The 20,598-nt window shown below is 42.9% G+C and overlaps 1 protein-coding gene and 2 long non-coding RNA genes across 5 annotated transcripts; 1 reads left to right on the top strand and 2 right to left on the bottom strand.

Moving 5' to 3' along the window:
- The first annotated feature begins 5,568 nt into the window (after nt 1-5,568).
- On the top strand, nt 5,569-14,004 carry LOC125527816 (F-box protein At1g78280-like). 3 transcript variants are annotated; one of them, XM_048692324.1, is made up of 16 exons: nt 5,569-5,822; nt 8,034-8,141; nt 8,237-8,292; nt 8,365-8,507; nt 8,623-8,820; nt 8,896-9,095; nt 9,952-10,051; nt 10,129-10,713; nt 10,843-10,965; nt 11,346-11,426; nt 11,502-11,809; nt 11,901-12,113; nt 12,608-12,692; nt 12,769-12,937; nt 13,186-13,360; nt 13,534-14,004. In XM_048692324.1, exons 1-16 carry the CDS (start codon nt 5,692-5,694, stop codon nt 13,685-13,687), a joined length of 2,829 nt encoding a protein of 942 aa, XP_048548281.1. In that variant the 5' UTR covers nt 5,569-5,691; the 3' UTR covers nt 13,688-14,004. The 3 variants fall into 3 exon arrangements, with proteins under 3 accessions (XP_048548281.1, XP_048548282.1, XP_048548283.1); XM_048692326.1 differs by having other exon boundaries at nt 5,781-5,822; nt 8,390-8,507; XM_048692325.1 differs by lacking the exon at nt 13,534-14,004 and having other exon boundaries at nt 12,818-12,937; nt 13,186-13,300.
- Nucleotides 14,005-16,481: 2,477 nt separating this feature from the next.
- On the bottom strand, nt 16,482-18,699 carry LOC125527817. The gene is made up of 2 exons (XR_007292268.1): nt 16,823-18,699; nt 16,482-16,745 (listed from the first exon to the last, which is right to left on the bottom strand). It is a non-coding gene; the product is annotated as an uncharacterized LOC125527817 (long non-coding RNA).
- Nucleotides 18,700-18,731: 32 nt separating this feature from the next.
- Nucleotides 18,732-20,194, bottom strand: LOC125527815. Its single transcript, XR_007292267.1, has 4 exons — nt 19,857-20,194; nt 19,127-19,216; nt 18,976-19,050; nt 18,732-18,902 (listed from the first exon to the last, which is right to left on the bottom strand). It is a non-coding gene; the product is annotated as an uncharacterized LOC125527815 (long non-coding RNA).
- Between the last annotated feature and the right edge of the window lie 404 nt (nt 20,195-20,598).

The raw sequence follows: 20,598 nt of genomic DNA, 5'->3' as shown, positions 1-20,598 counted from the left end.
TAGCTTCTCCATCCTCCTGCCCTAAATCTTGCTGGAGGGGATTGTTGTCGTCTTCAGCACTGTCCGGAGTGCTATTATCTCCTGTGCCGGGGTCACCGCTTTTGCCTTGGCGAGAGTTAGAGCGGCGCCGCTGACGCCAGCGCTTGGGTTGCTTTTTGGAGGGGTCATCCTCCACTGTCTCATCACCATTGCCTTCTTTGGGTGTGTCACCATGTATATATCGTATGATGAGGTGGTTGTCCAGTGCCCGGTGGGCAGTGGTTCCTCTTCTCCTCCCGCATCGTCGTCCATGCCGTCGATGTCTTCAGAGTTGAAGTCGAGCATGTCGGTTAAGTCGTCGACAGTGGCTACTAAGTGGGTGGTGGGTGGGTGGCGAATTTCTTCGTCATCCGCACCCCAATTCTGTCGAACATGGTTCGGCCAGGGCTCTCCTGACAGAGAGAGAGAGACCTTAATGAGTTCAGTAAGTCGCCGAAGGAAGAGTGCTGAAAGATATCCGCGGAGGTGAACTCCATGATCGGCGCCCAGTCGGATTCGATAGGAACGGGCGCAGGCGGTTCGGAGTCCATGGCCGGGGAAGAATCCGGCAGTTTGGCATCACAGCTCTCGTGAAGGGTAGGGTCGATACTCGGCTCGATCGCCGCTGAGAGTGCGGCCTCCGCGGCGGGGTCTATCCACCCGTCACTGGTTGGCGCAATTGGCTCCGATTTGAGAGTCGGAGCGGTTGCCGGTGCGATCTCCCGAACACTGTCCGATGGTAGAGCTAAGTTATGCTCATCGTGACCGTGTGGCGCACTCGGCAAGGGCCCGAATCCGTCGAAGATCAAGTCTCCGTGGATGTCGGCTGTGTAGTTCAAGTTTCCAAATCTGACCTGATAGCCAGGGGCGTAGCTCTCGATCTGCTCCAGATGGCCAAGCAAGTTGGCCCGCAGTGCAGAGCCGCCGAATACAAAGATCTGTCCGGGGAGAAAAGTCTCACCATGGACCGCATCGCTATCAATGATCAAAGGAGCCATCAAGCCTAATGATGACGACACAGAGGAACTCTCAATGAAAGCACCAATGTCGGTGTCAAAACCGGTGGATCTCGGGTAGGGGGTCCCGAACTGTGCGTCTAAGGCGGATGGTAACAGGAGGCAGGGGACATGATGTTTTACCCAGGTTCGGGCCCTCTTGATGGAGGTAAAACCCTACGTCCTGCTTGATTATTCTTGATAATATGAGTAGTACAAGAGTTGATCTACCACGAGATCAGAGAGGCTAAACCCTAGAAGCTAGCCTATGGTATGATTGTCTGTTGTCCTACGGACTAAAACCCTCTGGTTTATATAGACACGGGAGGGGGCTAGGGTTACACAGAGTCGGTTACAAGGAAGGAGATCTACATATCCGTATTGCCAAGCTTGCCTTCCACGCCAAGGAGAGTCCCATCCGGACACGGGATGAAGTCTTTAATCTTGTATCTTCATAGTCCAACAGTACGGCCAAATGATATAATCCGGCTGTCCGGATACCCCCTAATCCAGGACTCCCTCAGTGGACACAGGATCTCAAATCAATATCTAACAGGATCCTTGGATCCCATCCAATGTCTCTTTTAAAGTTGTTACGCCTAGGGGATCTATCATGCTATCTCATGTTCAAAAGCTGTTAAACTCCTATACATGTGCATGGGATTATACTTGACGTATTATTTCGGCGGATGTTGAACGAATACAACAGATCCCTCGGAATGTCCAAGAGATCGATGAATTTGTGGCAGGGAAATACACTAGGCCAGGTACATTCTCTGCTCGATCGGCTTACCGAAAGGAATGGGAGCATGAATAAAGCCACCGACAGTCTTGTGCAGATCGATGGGGAGCGGATTTGTAGGATCGAAAGTATGTCTAGAGGGGGGGTGATTAGACTACTTGACCAAATAAAAATCTAGCCTTTTCCTGATTTTAAGTCTTGGTAAATTTTAGCAACTTATTACAAGTCAAGCAATCAACCTACACATGCAAATCTAAGAGTATAGCAGTGGAATGTAAATCATTGCATATGAAGTAAAGGGGATGAGTTTGGAGGGAGCAAACGCAATTTAGACACAGAGATTTTTGGCGTGGTTCCGATAGGTGGTGCTATCGTACATCCACGTTGATGGAGACTTCAACCCACAAAGGGTAACGGTTGCGCGAGTCCACGGAGGGCTCCACCCGCGAAGGGTCCATGAAGAAGCAACCTTGTCTATCCCACCATGGCCATCGCCCACGAAGGACTTGCCTCACTTAGGTAGATCTTCACAAAGTAGGCGATCTCCTTCCCTTACAAACTCCTTGGTTGAACTCCACAATCTTGACGGAGACTCCCAAGTGACACCTAACCAATCTAGGAGACACCACTGTCCAAAAGGTAATAGATGGTGTGTTGATGATGAACTCCTTGCTCTTGTGCTTCAAATGATAGTCTCCCCAACACTCAACTCTCTCTCTCTCTCACAGATTTGGATTTGGTGGAAAGATGATTTGAGTGGAAAGCAACTTGGGGAAGGCTAGAGATCAAGATTCTTGTGGTTGGATTGGAATATCTTTGTCTCAACACATGAGTAGGTGGTTCTCTCTCAGAAAATGAATGTTGGAAGTGTATGCACGTTCTGATGGCTCTCTCCACGAATGTTGGAAGGGGTATATATAGCCTGCACACAAAATCTAACCGTTACACATAATTTACCAAACTCGGTGGGACCGAATAGTTAAACTCGGTCAAACCGATTTAGTTCAAAATATGAACGTTAGGATTTTCGGTGGGACCGACATGTCAACTCGGTGTGACCGATTTCATTAGGGTTAGGGTATAACGTAATCTCGGTGAGACCGATTTCTGCAATAGACAAATAGAGAGTTGGTCAGGCAAACTCGGTGGGACCGATCGCTCATTTCGGTGAGACCGAAACGTTACGAAAAGGAAATAGAGAGTTTGCATTGGGAACTTGGTGGGACTGATCGCTCATCCCGGTTAGACCAAAATGTTACGAAGGGAAACAGAGAGTTTGCAATCCCATCTGGGTGAGACCGAACCGATTAGGGTTTCTAGCAGTGGCTATGTCAAATGAACTCGGTGGCGCCAGATAGATGAAATCGGTGGTGCCGAGTTTGACTTTTGGTTAGGGACATATGTGGATATGAGAAAGTGGTTGAGGGCTTTTGAAGCATATCACTAAGCATTTTGAGCAAGCAAGCCATTAAGCAACACCTCATCCCCTTTTAATAGTATTGGCTTTTCCTATGGACTGAATGTGATATTGGATCACTAAAATGAAAATGTAGAGTCTTGAGCTTGAGCCAATATGTGTCCTTAGCATTTTGAGGGATCCACATCTATAGTGCATGCCATGCTAATCATTGAACTTTCTGAAATGATTATCTTGAAAGAGTATTAGTTCAATGAGCTATATGTTGCTAAGAATTACCAAAAATCACCCAGGAATTAGTTGCACTTTCAGGATTCCTAGCCCTTTGGCATCTTCGAGTTCCAGGAAAATTTAAGCACTTTGTTTGGAAGGTACTCCATGGCACGCTTCATTGCCTTGGTGCACTTGCTGGTAGGCATGTCTCACCAACAAGTTAGTGCCAAGTCTGCCTAATAAGAGTCGAAGACATCCAACATTGCCTTTTTTTCGTGCCCATGTGTAAAGAACATTTGCAAGGAAATTAGCTTACATGGAGATATACCTCAAGCCATCGGTCAATTCAAACCCAAGGCTATGCCCGAGCTTAGGGAGATGATGATCATATTTTTCTCTGGTGAAGATACATGGCTGCAGAGAAAGCAGGAAATCACGACGCAACTATAGGAAGAAGCATCGGAACAACAACAATAACGAAGATGGCGAGGTCAACGTCGGATTCAACAATCAGCGCCAAGGTAGCGGTGGCAAAAGGAAGAAGTTCCAAGGCAAGAAGGGCGGGGACCAGCTCGCCGCTTATAAGTTCCTAGACCGGCTTTGTGCCATCCACCCTGGCGATGGAGATCGTCCAGCTACCCACACTAACCAGAATTGTTGGGTCCACAAGAAAGTCTTGCAGATCGGAAGCAGCAATGCGGACAAGGCGAACCCTCATAACAATAACGACGAGGATGAGCCCGACAAAGGGAACGACGGGCAAACGCATTGCCCGCTACAAATAAAGGACGTGAATATGATATATGCATCTCACACCTTCAAGAAGGATCGGAAAGTGCGCCCTCCACGAGGTATATGATGTGAAGCCCGCAGAAGAAAAATACAATCCCTGGCCAGAAATCCTGATCACTTTTGATCAATGTGAGCATCCGATCAGCGTCTGCCATGGCAGAACAACTGCGCTCGTCCTGGACTCGATAGTTGACGGTTTCCACCTCATTGAGGTCATGATGGATGATGACAGCAGGTTAAACCTCATCTACGCTGAGATGCTAAAAAAGATGCACTTCGACGAGTCTCGCATCGAGCCAACTAAGGGCGTGTTCGGTAAACCCTCTACAGCCTCAAACTCCTCAGCCAACATCCAGCAGCCAGCTTCTCGTTGAAAATCTGGGAGCTAACCATCCGTTCGGCACATCAAATTCTAGTTTGGCAAGCACAGGTGTCATACACATTAGCACAAACCACCTCAATAAACAAAACAAGATTACAATCAGACCCCCTGGTCATCCTGCATCGCTCGTCAACGTGACTGAAGGATGGAGGTGAGGACTAGCATGCCTGCACCACCCTATCACCGTGGACGGCCACACGGAAGCCAAAGTTGCCGCAGATGGACGATGAGCGACTGATGGGGAGAGGAGCTCAGGGATGGGAGCGCCGGCCGTCGCTCCCGCGTCCTCGGCAGCTCATGCGGATTGAAACGGCGGCAGTGGAGGACGATAGAGATGGCGGGGTGGGTGGCCAGCGGGGCAGACGGCGAGCTAGGAGGGCGGCGGCCGGCTACGTGGGCCGATGGGCTCGACGACTGTGTGAGAGGAACGAGAAAAGGAAATCGTGGGGATAGAGCGGTCGTGTGGGATGGGATTGAATCGGTACGCACGACGTTCACTTGGCGGTGGCAGTTGCTAGTAATTTCACTCAAACTCCCGCTCCTTCGATTCCTGGGAGCTCGCCTTTTCCAACTCCACAACTCCTTCAATTTTACACTACACAAATAGCCAACTTCTTACTCTCATAACCAAGATTTAAACCGTTCGGCTGAACTTCTGGTTTGGAGTTGAGGAGTTAAGAAGCTGGAGGGTTACCGAACACGCCCTAAAATTAAAATCCAAGCATATTATCTCAGGCATGAAGGCCGAGTACCTTGAACAACTATCATCTGGAACCTTTAAGCTTTGACATAATGCCTTTCAGAAGGGGCTATCACGCCCTCCTCGTTTCGAACCGCATTTGCCCAAGCTCAAGATGTCGGGCAAGTCTGAACATTTTTTTTCGAGGGGTACAAGTCTGAATAGTTGCGTGCCCCCCTCCTGAACGATGGAGTCGACAGGCCGCATCAACGAATCCAATACGCGTCCAAGCTTTTAAAAAAGCTAGCCACTATAAATAAATTCCTCCGGCCCACCGCGTGGTCACGCGGTCCGTGTCCATCCCGGCTCAACTCGAACAACGCGCAATTCCCCCTTCCCTCCCCGCACGCACCCAAACCCAGCAAGCCCACCGATCCGGCCCGGTCGCCGGCGATGGAATCGGCGGGGAACGGCCGGAGGGACGCGGCGCTGGGGAGCCTGGCGGTCCTCCCCGACGAGCTGCTCTGCGCCATCGTCGACCTCCTCGAGCCCACCGACATCGGCCGCCTCGCATGCGTCAGCAGGTCGCCGCGTCTTTCTCTCTCTCTCTCTCGCCCTTCTGTTCTTTTCTCCTCTGCTTTGCAGTTACCTCCATGTGTTAGCTAAGAATGTGGATTCTGAGGTTTGCCCTTTGATTTTAATGGTGACCACTCCCAACCCAAGTGGACCAGCTAGCCATGCGTGATTCTGAATTTTGTTTGGTTATGGTCGCTTGGGCCAAATGGCACATATGGCGGCGGTATGATGGTATGAGCTACTGGGAAGAACGGAGGTTTGTTGTGTCATATATGGTCCTATGAGCTACCGCTACAGAAAAGATCATCCATGGGGAAGTAAATAGAGAGAATTCCTTATTTAACACCGTGTCTAAAATTTATGCTCTATTTGACATTGACAAATAATTTGTTCCCTATCTAACAAGGAGTCTAAATTTTATGCCTTTTATAACACTTATGTCCATTTTAAGCCTAAATGACACCTGAAATGACCATTTTGCCCTCATGTGGTATGTTTGTGTGCGCTTGCCTGTGATGTTGCGTCTGTTTGTGTGCGCGTATGTATGTGCTACTGCTGCATGTGTGTGTGTGTGTGTCCACGCGCGCGTGTGCTGCTGTGTGTGAGTTTGCTACTGCGTGTGTACGTGCATGCTGTTGTGTGCATGTGTGGTGCGTGCAGTGGCGGAGGCAGGAATATTTTTCTGGTGTGGCGGAGTTTATGAAGGAGAAAATCATGTATGATATAATTTTGAAAGAACTTACTACAATACTGGATGTATATTACTTCGCTGCGTGTGTTGCTGCTTGTGTGTGTGTTGTTGATGCGTGCGTGTGTGCTGCTACCTGTGAGTGTGTTGCGTGTGTGTGTGTGTGTGTGCTGCGTGTGTGCGTGCTGCTGTGTGTGTGTTGTGTGTGCTACTGCCCTCGCGCTGATGTTGCGTGCGTGTGTTATTGTCCCGCACACACACATACCACATGAGGGGCAAAAGGATCTTTTCAGTTGTCATTTAGGCTCAAAATAGACGAAAGTGTTATAAAAGGCATAAAATTTAGACTCGTTGTTACATAAGGAAGAAAAAGGTTTTCAGTGTCAAATAAGGAAACGAAATTTAAGATAGTGTTAAGTAAGGAATTGTTTCAAGTAAATATGGCGGCCAGATTTTTCTTTAAAGTGACAGAAGGTTTTATAATGCACATAAATGAGACCCAGCGATATGTTTCCTGAGGATTTAAATGAAACTTACATGTGGAACATTTGGATCAGCTCAATGGTCAAAACTCAAAACCGCCCGTGTTCATTTCTGTATGTCGGACTCTCTTTACTAATATGTTTCTTTTATAAACTCAAGAAAAATATTTCCTCAATCTATGAATTAAGATTTAGGACGAAGAGAGTTGCCTAGCTGCCAAGACCGAAGACATATTTGATCTGTTCTTCATGTTTATCCTCTAGAATTAGACTGCTCCATGGCATATTTGTAACTAAGCCAAGCCTGCATATTTAGGGCCGATCCTTTCGTGTGTTTGGTATTATAACTCTCTACGTAAAATATAACAATCAATTTGTTCCAGAGAATTAAAAGACATGGAAACTGACGTTACTATCAGAGTATTGTCTCCGATCCGAAATAGATGTTAGCGAGTTGTTTTGCTTCTCAATGCTTTTTTTTCTTATGCAACAATCCACGAAATGCTTATTGGTATTAGTAGTCGTACTAGACTAGTACGTAGTAGAAGTAAAAACATAATAACTATACAGCTAAATAGAGAAAAATCATGAAGCACTAGTTTCTTTCATGTTCTGTGTGCACCGCAATAAAAAATCACCTATTTTGGGCTGGACAGGTATAAAAGCATACTCCCCCAGTCCTGTAAAAGCTGTCATTTTAGACAAAGGGAGAGCCAATTTTTTGAAATTTTGACTACCAGTATTATCTTTACGATCATTTATATTAGATACCTGAAAATCAGTGAATTTGTCTCGAGAAGTATTTCCATAATATACAATTCTTTTAGATTTTATGGATGATTTTAAAGAAACTAGTGGTCCACATTGTATTTTGAAGGCCATGTATGTGTCCTAAACGGCAGGTTTTAGAGTATCAGAGGAAGTGGTTCCTGATTTATGACATTGTCATTATCTAGAGATCATGAGCTAAGACCATCTGTCATGTTTGTGTTTCTACCTTAAAATGGTGGTAGGATGAAGCAGTACCTTAAATCTTTTTCACTTTGCAGTGTCATGTACATACTTTGCAACGAGGAACCTCTCTGGATGAGTAAATATCTTTCTGTTGGTGGTCATCTTGAGTACAAAGGTTCTTGGAAGAAAACAACATTGTCTAGGTATATGACCATTCTATATTGTCTTGTTACATTCTGTATTTGAAAATAATCCTAAACTGACTGAAAAGGTTAGACACTGATTCTTTCGTTTTCAGGCTTAGTCTTTGCTCCGGAAATAGTGAGCTTGAGCAGAAGGCTCGTCATTTTGATGGTATGGTACATCTACTTTATGTTTGTTCTATCTGCCTTGTTTATCTCCCTATTCATACTTATTTTCATGCAGGATTCAATTCCTTGTTCTTATACAGGAGATGGTATAGATGTTTTACTACTTTGACTAATTATTCCTTTGACAATGGACATGTGGAAAGAAAGGATGACCTTTCTTTGGATCATTTCCATTCTCAGTATGATGGAAAAGGCCCAGTAAGAATTGAATTATCTTTTGCTTTTAATTCAGATTTACAACATGTGGATTTTCTACATTATTGTTTTGCAATCATGTTTTTCTGAAATCATACTGATGGTATTGCACAACTAGGTTTTGCTTGGTAAGCTGGCTGAAACCTGGCCAGCAAGGACTAAATGGGCAATTCAGCAGCTGGTGCATGATTATGGTGAAGTTACATTTAGGATATCACAAAGAAGCCCTAAGAAGATAATAATGAAACTGAAAGACTATGTTTCTTACATGGAACTCCAGCATGATGAAGATCCTCTTTATATATTTGATGATAAGGTAATCATCACTTCATTCCATTTACTACTAAAGTTATGAAAAGAAAAAGAAACTTATTTCAGGAAATTGTTACAGTTTGGAGAAACAACACCAGCACTATTGGAAGATTACAGAGTACCTCATTTATTTCAAGAAGATCTTTTTGGTGTCTTGGATTATGAACAAAGACCTGCTTTCAGATGGCTTATTATTGGACCAGAAAGATCAGGTGCCTCTTGGCATGTTGACCCAGGGTTAACCAGTGCGTGGAATACTCTTCTTTGTGGCCGAAAAAGGTTGGATCATGTGTTATATATATGTGTGTGTGCGTATTTACTCGATAGTGTACTCAAGCTGTGGTATTCACCATGTGATTGTAAATTTGAAAGCTACTAGTAGCAGTTAAATAACCCAAATGATAAGTGCCACACGTCAGGTGCGTGGCACTCCGGCCCTGATGTTTTTCGATGGCAATTACAGTCACGCAAGGATGGCAAATTCCAGTGACACACGGCATGTTTCTGTCAAAAAATAAACTGAAGCACGAAAGTTGCCATCCCCGCGTCACTAAACTTCCCATCAAAAACGTTCGGAGTTGCCATGTGCTCGTACCTGACATGTGGCACTTATCAGGATCCTTAAATAAATGTTCACAGATCTTGTGCAAAATTTCTTGCCTATTGGTTCTTTAAGGTCATTGCAGTGCTTCTATTTTGATGCAGTTTGTGGTCGCTGTTCTGTGTGTTGCTTATTTTATAATCTGATGTGAAAAAACAGTTGTGTAGAAATAATCAGCCAATTGGGTGTGTTGAATTGACGATAGACAAATTTAGTCAGGATGTCCATAGTTAATGTCTTGGGAGTGAGAGAGAATCAAGCGAGAATCCTACGCATATTCATATATGTTGAACAGAGACAGAAGATAGCCGTGGGCAGTAGAAAGATGTGATTCAACTTGAGTGCATGCTTTTGTATTTTAATTGAAACTTAAAAATCGTAACCCTATACTGTGAACGGTGCGGGGATATGCTATACCTAAACTTGTACTCCTCTTGACCTGTTAAAGCTGATTGTCCCATGTTGTACAATGCTGAAAATTTGGAAGGGGCAAGAATTTGTGTTTCCATTAATGATATCCACCTTTTTTCATAGATGGGCACTGTACCCTCCAGGAAGAGTGCCTGGTGGTGTCACGGTACATGTAAGTGATGAGGATGGTGATGTTGACATTGAGACTCCAGCGTCTTTGCAGGTAATAACTTGTTACTGTTTTTGCTTTTCTCCAAACTTTGCCCCCATATCATTTCATATTATTTTGATCGTTTGCAGTGGTGGCTTGATATCTATCCTCATCTTGCTGAACACGAGAAACCACTGGAATGCACACAATTACCAGGAGAGACCATATTTGTTCCTAGTGGATGGTGGCATTGTGTTCTAAACCTTGAGACTACTGTCGCAGTTACACAAAACTTTGTCAATCAATCAAATTTTGAGCATGTATGTCTAGACATGGCACCTGGTCACTGTCACAAAGGAGTTTGTCGTGCTGGCTTACTTGCTGTTCCAGGAAAATCTATTAGAGATATTGAAAATCATCCGCCTGGAACAATGAGTGCATGGAACCACAATGACATGACTCGTGCAGAAAAAAGACTGAAAGGTTCAGGGTCCGGAAGAGCTTCAAACAGTGCAAATCAGTGTGCTTCATTTGAGTTCTCAGATGTCCATGAAAGTTTGGAGAACCAAGTTTTCTCGTATGATATAGGTTTCTTATCCCAATTTCTTGAGAAGGAAAAAGATCACTATACTTCTGTCTGGAGTCCTACTAATCCAATTGGCCAGAGAGAAGCAAGAGAATGGCTGCGAAGGCTATGGGTTCTTAAGCCTGAACTGAGAGGACTAATATGGAAGGTGATCTTTGTTCCATCATTTACATAAATTTTACTTTGTCAATTTTTATATGAAATACCATGTGGTTTATATATCTGTTTCTTGATAATGTTTTGTTCCTTGTGCCAACATATATGTCTGTTCCTGTAGGGTGCATGCCTAGCAATAAGTGTGGACAAATGGTATGCATGCTTAGAGGAAATAAGTGCATGCCATAGTTTACCACCACCGTCAGAGGATGAGAAGCTTCCTGTTGGCACAGGTAGCAACCCAGTAAGTATACAATTACTTTTACTTGCTGTCTCAGATTTACAACTGTCAATAAATAATTCTGTTGTGTTAGTATCATGTAATTCGTGTTGGTTTGAAATACTTACTCAACATGTTAGGGTTATTTCTCACAGAAATTGATTCGTGTAGAATATCCTGGTTTACTTGTTACTGCATCTGTGGTTTCTGCCTTGCAAGGTTGGTTCCGACTTTAGAAGATTTATAGATATACATACTTGCTCACTGCTATGCGCCAATGCCAAGACATTAAACATATCTGAGATTCTAAGATACTCCTATGATGCCAGTTAGTATCATATTGCGCTGCATATACACTCATTGTTGCATGGTATGTGAATATAACCTGTACCACAATTTTTCAGGTCTTCATTGTTTCTGACAATGTGATTAAAATCTATGCTGAAGGAGGCCTGGGTTATTCTGCCCATGGTTTAGGCACAGAGGTAATGTTGCATTGGTTCTGCAACTTAATAAAATTAAATGCAACACTCACGATATTGATCACTTTCCTGATGCAGCTTGAGTTCTATAATCTTCTGCGAAAAGTTGGCTCGCCTTTGATCAACCACGTCCCTGAGATCATTGCAAGTGGATTTCTTGTGTACGAAGATGGCGTCTACAGAACAGTCCCATGGGATGGAAAAGGAATGCCAGATGTTTTGGCTAAATACTATCCTCTGGAGCTTTCTTACACAAACAGCTGTTTTCCTCTTGGATTATGGAGCAAACAGCAGTTTGGAATGGATAGTTCCACTGAATGTTCAAACAAACCTATTTGGCCTTACATGGTTACGAGAAAATGCAAAGGGGATATCTTTGCTCGTGTGTAAGTTTTATTCATTTCTCAAGTGAAAATGGGAGTAATTACTTAATTAATTATGTAAATACGTGCTTACTGTTCTCTTCATTTTTCTTAGCCGTGATACATTGTCCAAGGCTGACCTTTTGAATCTGGCATCATCCTTGGGAGTTCAAATGCGAAATATCCATTTATTACCCCTTCCACATGGGGAACCATTACCCAAACCTGAAGACAATAATGTGAGAGACAGTGATCCACCTGAATGGAAACAAGTAATTTCTACTTTAAACGGAAGAAGGAATAATATAAAGAAGCACCTAGCTAACTGGTAAGTGAAAAACTTCTAAAGCAGGTTTATTTGGCTAGTTTTAATGAGTTTTACTAAAACAGGACATTTTGTTGCTCAGTTTTATTTTATCCAATAACTGTGGGTCTGCAAGTCAATTTTGTGTCCACAGACCACAGTCAGATGTAAAGTGATTAAGAAGATATTGTCAAATTATAGAATGGTTCACTTGCAACTTAAAATCCTCTACTAGGGTTACAAAAAAATTGTAGAGGCAGGCATCCAATAAATAACCATTACATTATTTATTGTTTTAATATTTCTTTTTTTACGGAATTTCTTTAAAATGATTCTTTGACGAAATTATTTTAACATTTCAACATTAGCAATATATAAGTAGCAATGACTATGCATTGATTTGGTATTGAGTTGTTTTAGCCAAAATGCTACAAGCCTACCATAAATCCATAATATTATATTTATATAGAATTCCATACGCTGCTTTATACCTCAACATTGTTTACATATCTGTGAAGGGGGGGTACTGTCCCAACAGTTTTAATTGAGAAGGCTGAAGAATATCTCCCTGCTGATATGAGCTCTCTAATCAAGTTTGTTAAGGTACTTTTTCAATTTCATCTTCTTCATATGCATCTGTGGTCAAACTTTGTGTTTAATGGTATGATTGGACAATCAGGATGACGATGGTGACTCAGTGTACACATTCCCTTGTTGGATACATTCAGATATTATGGACGATAACATTCTTACTCAGAGGTCCCTCACTGATGCCAAAAGCACTTGTGAGAGAGATCTGGAGAAACTGGATGCAATTAATATAATTGACTTCAGTGATCTGTCCATCGGTAAGCGGCCAGTTCACTTTGTTCCCTGGAAATCTGACATTGCTTTATTTGAACATTTAACAAAATAGTTTGCGTAATACTGGCATCTGAAACCGAAGATGGGATAACTATATATCTGTAAAAATGCTTAAATTGAGCTGCTCATATCTACCAGTCTGCACTGTGAAAACTTCTGTTAGATTGTAAATCAAAGTTTATATTTATTTGATCTTAATTTGATTGCGACCAAAAACTGTTTGTCGTAACAGGGGATCCTCTATGTGACTTGATTCCGCTGCACCTGGATGTTTTCCGTGGGGATATTGATCTTCTCAGGGAGTACCTAAGAAGCTACCAGCTTCCTTTCCTGAGAGGGAAATCAAACAATGATATCTACAAGTCGGTGCGGAATTCGAAGTTCAGCACTGCGTCATATCGCGCGATGTAAGTGCATACATGCATAAATAAATCAGAGCAGCCCACATTATCCGTGTTTTATCCTTCCCTGCGCTCTATCTCGGAATGATCAGTGATCCTTGTTGGTTTGTCAGTCGGTCGGTCTCCCAAGGGAGGGAGAAACATGTTTGGCTCTGATGCACGGTGCTCTTACATTGCAGGTGCTACTGCATGCTGCACGAGGACAACGTGCTGGCAGCTATATTTGGGCTGTGGAAAGAGCTGCGAGCTGCAACGTCGTGGGAGGAGGTCGAGCACTTGGTCTGGGATGACCTTAACCGATACCAGCAATCGTCGCCTACACTCTCTAGCTAGCAGACTCGTCACGACTAACGCTCAGAAGAAATAATGCGTACTGCTCCGCTACTCCCTTCGACATGTTGCCCAGCTTCCGTTCGTTTAAGAGCAAAGAAACAATAAGGGGCAAAAAAATTTGTTTACTCGTGTGTGTAGCAGCTTTTTTCTTCTTTCATTTTCCTTTCTTTTGGGAGAGAGCAGCTTTGCCGTTGAATGGATCATGAAGCGTGCAGTTGTACCGCATAGTAGTGTGACACGTTGGGTATTTGTAAGGAATGCCACATTTTTTGTACACACCCAACACACAGCATAACTTGTTTGCATGAACTTTTTTATCTCCCAAGAGTCACATGAAACATGCTTATTTGTTGAACCGAGAATGTATCTGGTGAAACGAGCGAACTGGTGCGCCGAGTGCACCAGCGACATATGGGCCATTGGATGCAAAAGACAGGGACCAGATCGGTTAGAAGATGGGCCTGCTGGTACGTTTTCAAAACAGTCCTTGCAGCATAGGTAAATCAAGTAAATTGACCTCCGCCTGCACTCAAGGTCGTCTCTCTCTCCTTCCATCTCCTGTACCAGCACAGCCACCGCCGCGAGCTAGGGTTACGGCCCAGCGAGCTCAAGAACCAATCTCCCTCCCTCAAGATCTTCACTGAATCCAATCGCCGCTCTCTCCCTCTTTTGTACCAATGCGCCAGCCGCCAGGCGATTTTGGGTTAGTAAATTTCACTCAATCTCTCTCAATCCTGTACCAATCGAGCGACGTCTCACTCAAATATCTGCGTTTTTGAAATTTCTAGCAGCAGCCTACCACCGGAACATCTAAAGAGTGCCCCGATTTCGCCTTTGGCAGTGGTCGCTCGTTGTGAGCGCATCGGCGACTCAACCTACCACCGCCACCGCCGTCAGCAGCACTGACCATCTGCAGCAGCTCAAGGATCTTGGTACGTTTGCTTCTTCCTTTATCCATTTGTTAAGGGTATTTTTGCTATTACAATTTCATCCACGCCTTTCCCCCATTCTGCTTAAACCAGTGGCAGAGAGATAAGCATGAGCAATGTTATTCTAGTTGACTGAAAAGGCATACTTTTGTTGATTCAGAATTGGAATAGTGTGTTGTGGGTACCAAATTAACATACGAGCAGTATATTTGTACAATCTTCATGTCAATTACAAGGGATGTACTCCCTATTTTCATGCAGGTTAGTAACCCATGGCTTGCAGAATGTCGGTGTTCCTTATAATATATCTGCAAAACCTCATAGATTGAATGTTCCTATAATTGGTCACTAGCTATAAGTAGTAGCTGCCATTTTGTTTCTTGTATTGTACGACTGACTGATGGTTGTTCTAAAAGGACTGATCAACATTGCACGTTCAGTACTTAACAAAAACTTCTTTAGCTGACTACCGCCGAGCCAAAACAAATATGTATCCCCAATGTTGCATCACTTTTTCTCTAGTAGTGAACTGTCCTTTATATTCTAAAAATCTGATACTTTGGAATCCGTGTTTTATATGTAGCAAACCCTTTATAGAGGATAATCCATCGTTATTTTCTATATCATGGTTTTATGGTTGTTCCAGAGCAGACTATTCGCTACTATTCAGATTCAGGGCCATCTTGCCCGCTCCAACAATATTTTTGCCTTTGATAAGCATGGAAAAAATGCAAGCATCGCCTTCCTTCGCATCTTCACCAGGCTTCAAACCGATTAGCTGGAGGCATGAACTAGGAGGTCAAAGAATCAGCCCATGCTGATGAATTATGGTTGGGTAATCTTCATAGGAGTCATCTTCATGTCTCCCAAGATGACAGATGATGAAACTGATAATTTCACCTCTTGTGCTAGTCCCGATCTGGTTATCCAGGCTTTGTTTTCTTTGGCACCATGTAATCAGCGAGAATGTACATTTGTTAGAAAAAATATGGCAAGCTTTTTGTACTTTAGATGTGTGGTTGTCATACAATTTATGTGGATGCTTGTGATGCATGGAAGAATCTAAAGAAAATATGTTCAGAGATCTCTTGATAGCTATTGTTCTTGCATGAAAGACGTGATGAAAAGTAATTCCCAAGATGGTCAGCAAAATTATATAATTAGACTAGATGATGGTATACTTCCAGAAAATACACCTTGTAGCTTTTAGAGATGAACTAATCTGATCCTAGGCAGGCTTCTCCAGAATCACCACAGGAAGCTCAAAATCACTCGAATTCCGTAAAAAATGCTGCAAAATAAAATCTCTTTGGTTCACTTACGAAACAACTCAACAGAAACAATTATTTATAAAGTTGCTTCAACTTTCTTATTGTACAAAGAAAATATTACATGGAAATTTTAGATTGTTTTCCAAAGTCAGCAATGAGCAATCACGCAACAGTTACATAAGCTACTACAACCGCACATCTACCAATTTTATCAGGTGCTATGCACAATTTAAAACAAAAGCTCGGTCAAATAAATATATAAATGAAGATGAGACATGCCTTCATGTACAATCTACAACAGATTAACGCTGCTACTTGGAAAGCAGTACAGCTTTTTATACATCTAGAATGTTACATATTCTACTGCATTGCACATTTTGAGATTTCTCAAACTTTAGGCCTGGTGTCAGAGTTTTGATCAATTCATTGTTGTAGAACCGTCATCCAGAAATATTCCTGAAAATAAGACATGGTATTATCGACCATATCTTGTATAATTATGGCAAAAAGTAGGCGTTCCATGCCAAAACAGGTAATCTCAGTCAACTTTTGCAAATTGCATCTCCATTTTTGCATCGCATCACCAAACATAAATTGTACACTTATACACAGATCATGGTAACGGGTACCATAATAGGATTACATAACATGTTGCATATATTTGGCATGGCAAATTCACTTCTTACATACGGCCATTTTGCACTGGAACAATCAAAGTGCGTAAATGACAGAGAAGCACAGACTTGAATGGATTGATTTCCACTATACCAAGTCTACACAAAATGACTAAAAATAATTATTCCAACATCGCATCAGTGAGACCACCACAACTACTTATTTTTGTGATGCTCTTTGGCCCTGTAAAGAGTAACAAAACCATCTTAGTACAACTTCAGAAAGGGCATGAACAAAATTTTCATGGTTTGTCACTTTACCTCTTTTTCTTTTGGGTCACGGTCTGCTCCGAGCCCCTTTTCAATCTCTTACCACTCCCTTTTGTTTTTGCTACATCTGGTGGGTGAATGTTGATCACAGTTGGGAATGATGTTCCAATGAAGGATTCAAATTCTTGAACTTTACTTTGCTCACTAACTGTTCCCTCCTGCCCCAATTGTGTGTAGGCATCACCAATAGCCTTGTGAAGATATCTCATCTCTCCTCACTATGTTTTGCGACATGAAGTGCCAAGCTGAAATTTGAACATGTTTCCGCGTACAACTTCTTTATGACAGGTGGAAGACATGTAGATGACCCTTGTAGCTCATGGTCGTTGGCATCATAGGCAAGGTGTCGCGCAGCCATTTTAGTCCACCTATGTAGCACATATTGACTAGGAATTTCATTACAGCCCTCATTCTTTAGGACAACAATGATGTGACGGCAAATGATACCCAAGGATTCAAACATCCTACAAGAACAGTGTGTTTCCTTAGTGCTAGTGTTGAAACTAACTTGTCTAACCTTGCCACTGTTGCTGCTAATGCTGATGGTGCGGAGCTCACCAATCTGCGTGATTGTTTTGATATGACAATAATCCCTCGCTGCTAGCACCTGACTCTGAAATTCAGCAAAATCCTCATGAGTATACACTTCTCTACCATGACTCTCGATACTCCAACAAGTCTTGAGTATAGGCAGTGTATGAAGGCTGGCATTATCTTCTTGTAATTCTTTTTGCCGTTATTCCTCCAAAGCTGTTTCAAATCTGACCCAAAATTCAATCAAGGCAAGGTTCCGGTTAGTAAAGTGTCTGAAGAATGTATTCTCACTCTCAGATCTTGATGTGGTACGCAAGATTCCGCCAAGGTGGAAATCAGTAAAATATGCCGGAATCCATGATCGTCGTAACTCATACTTCTCCTGCAACCATGTATTATCATCTAGCCCGAAATCATTAATTATTGAACACCATTTTGACTCGAACTCGTTTGGTGTCTCTGATCCCCAAACACATGACATAAACTGTTCATGGAAATCTGGACTATTTTTTAGGGTCGCACCAACTTTTTCCGTAAGCTTCATGAGGATGTGCCACATGCAAAGTCTATGTATAGTGTTCGGGAAAACATGTTCTATCCCTATTCTCATGCTTTGATCTTCATCGGTAATGATTAGCTTAGGTGCAACCCCACACATTGCTTTTAAGAAAGTCTTGAACAACCATATATAAGATTCTTGCTTCTCATTCCATAAAAAAGCAGCACCAAATGTAACACAAGATTTGTGGTTGTTAACTCCAGTGAAAGGGGCAAACACCAAGTCATACCTATTAAAGCGGTATGTGGAGTCGAAAGACACCACTTCACCAAACAATGAGTAGTTTTTCTGCATATACTATCGGCCCAGAAAATATTTGTAAGTTTATCATTCTCATCGAGTTGGTAATCAAAGTAGAAGGCTGGATTGGCAGCTTGCTTATTCTTCATGATATCTACTATTATCTGTCCATCTGCTCCCTTAATTGCTCTTTTAAAATCACGGTGGCAGTTTTGTAAATCACGCTTTGTGCAACCTACATTTGCTTGGCCCCCTTCTCTACACTAAGCAAGCGATATGCTGCAGATGTGCCAACCAATGCCTTATGACATGTAAGTAATTTTGTCCTCAACTCACTACTTACTTCTCTCTTTGACTTAATGAGATGTCTCTTACTTGGCGAAATAAGTTGGTGCGTGTGCGATTGGACAAATCGGGCAACCTCATATTTGCCGTCATCTTGCCTCTTGAATCCGATCATAGCCTCACAACCACACCTGCTTAACTTGAAGTTCCGTTTAGGCTTTATCCTTTCCTCATCTGTGGCCACCTTTCGCCCACCTTCCCTTGCACCAACAAACCAACCTCTTCCACACTGGTACACCCTGATCATCTTTGTGTGTTGTCCATGTGCGGACCGAGAACCCAACCTCATGAGCATACATTTTGTATAGTGCCATGCCCTCTTCCCAGGTGTCAAACTTCATGCCAATTACGGGCTTTAAGTTATCATCACACTCAGGCTCATATGTTGACCCCCTTAAAATGCAATATAATAGCGGTTTAGTTCATGAACTAAAGCTCGTGCAATCGACGTGAAAAAAACACTTACACAAAACGGAAGACTGGTAGTTCTTTTTGGCGTGTTGTAGGTATTTTCATCATTTCCCACCAACCGGATCATGCCCTACCAATTTGAGGTAAAAAATCAATCAAGTCACAAAATAGTGTGCCATACATAACCAATGCAACACGTTAATTACCACGGCAGAGCTGCTGGCATCATCTTCAACTCCCATTGCCGTAGTTGACCCAATACTTAGAGCAGTACTTGCCATTGACTCCATGGTTACCTGTTTTCATGCAAAAAAATGACAAAACATCACATACATGTCCAAAAGTACAGAACTGGAGTAACCTACAAGAAAGCAGCACTTATCAATATTTTAAGTCAGAGAAAAGCAACAATGTGATTGCGGAAAGACAAATTGGGGAGCACTTTTAAGTAGTAATGCCAGAGAAGGTTCAATCAAACATTGTTAAGGCCTTTCCATTTAACATGAAAAAATTTAAATGGATACCAAGAACATCTTTAGTCGCTTCAGAACAGATCCCCTCGTTGATTTCGTGAAATACATGTCTAGAACATCACATGAGCAACTAGTAATTAATACAATCTTGCCATGTATGAAGGCTCCCAGGTAATAGTTTGATCACATATCAAGTCTCTTCATCCACAAATCTTTTTATAAAATTAGCAAGCGTACATGAAAATTATACACAAACCAGAACGGGTCCCTTCATCTATTTTTCCACTGTCGGGTTTAATTAGTGGCATTTTTTCCCCATTATAACTACACGTCAGACATCAATTTAGTGCTCATAATATTCAGTTTCCCAAATGCCACTAGATTCAAACAAATCGGTGAAGCTTGAGGATTGAAAAAATAGACAGCATGTGCATAACAGAAGAACAACATTTGGTGCTCATACCGTGGATCCTTTAGCAATAAAAAGACGATGTCTGGCTCCTGATCAACCGTGGCGTTGATATCCCCGGAGCTGCAGCGCCGCGTCGCTAGGTAGCCACAATCGCGGCGAGCCGCCGACGGACCGTGTGATTTGGGGCGCTCACGCTTGAGCGCTTGATGTCAGAGAGAGAGGGGGGAGGGAGAGAGGGAGGCAACTCGCACAAATTTGTCTCAAGGGAGGGAGATTGGTTCTTGAGCTCGCTGGGCCATAACCCTAGCTCGCGGCGGCGGCGGCTGTGCTGGTACAGGAGATGGAAGGGGAGGGAGACGACCTTGAGTGCGGGCGGAGGTCAATTTGCTTGATTTACCTATGCTGTAAGGACTGTTTTGAAAATGTACCAGCAGGCCCATCTTCTAACCGATCCTGTCCCTGTCTTTTGCATCCAATGGCCCATATGTCGCTGGTGCACTCGGCGCACCAGTTCGCTCGTTTCACCAGATACATTCTCTTGTTGAACCATCCTCACCGCCATTGGCTCTTTATCTTCTGGTGAAAACAAAATATGAGCTATTACTATATTGTATGTATATGTGCCATGGCAGAGAAACATACTCCCTCTGTCTCATATTATAAGATGTTATTACAAGGAAAATACAGAGGAGCTCTTGGTGCTCCACTCCCCTATATGAATATTAATTTCAAAAAAATATCACTAAATTTCAAAAAACTTGGAAATTGGGGATATCAAACATGGGTGTCTGAT

Source organism: Triticum urartu, unplaced genomic scaffold, assembly GCF_003073215.2.
Source record: "Triticum urartu cultivar G1812 unplaced genomic scaffold, Tu2.1 TuUngrouped_contig_4432, whole genome shotgun sequence".
Classification (NCBI taxonomy): Eukaryota; Viridiplantae; Streptophyta; class Magnoliopsida; order Poales; family Poaceae; genus Triticum; species Triticum urartu.
This window is presented reverse-complemented; position numbering and strand designations above follow the sequence as displayed.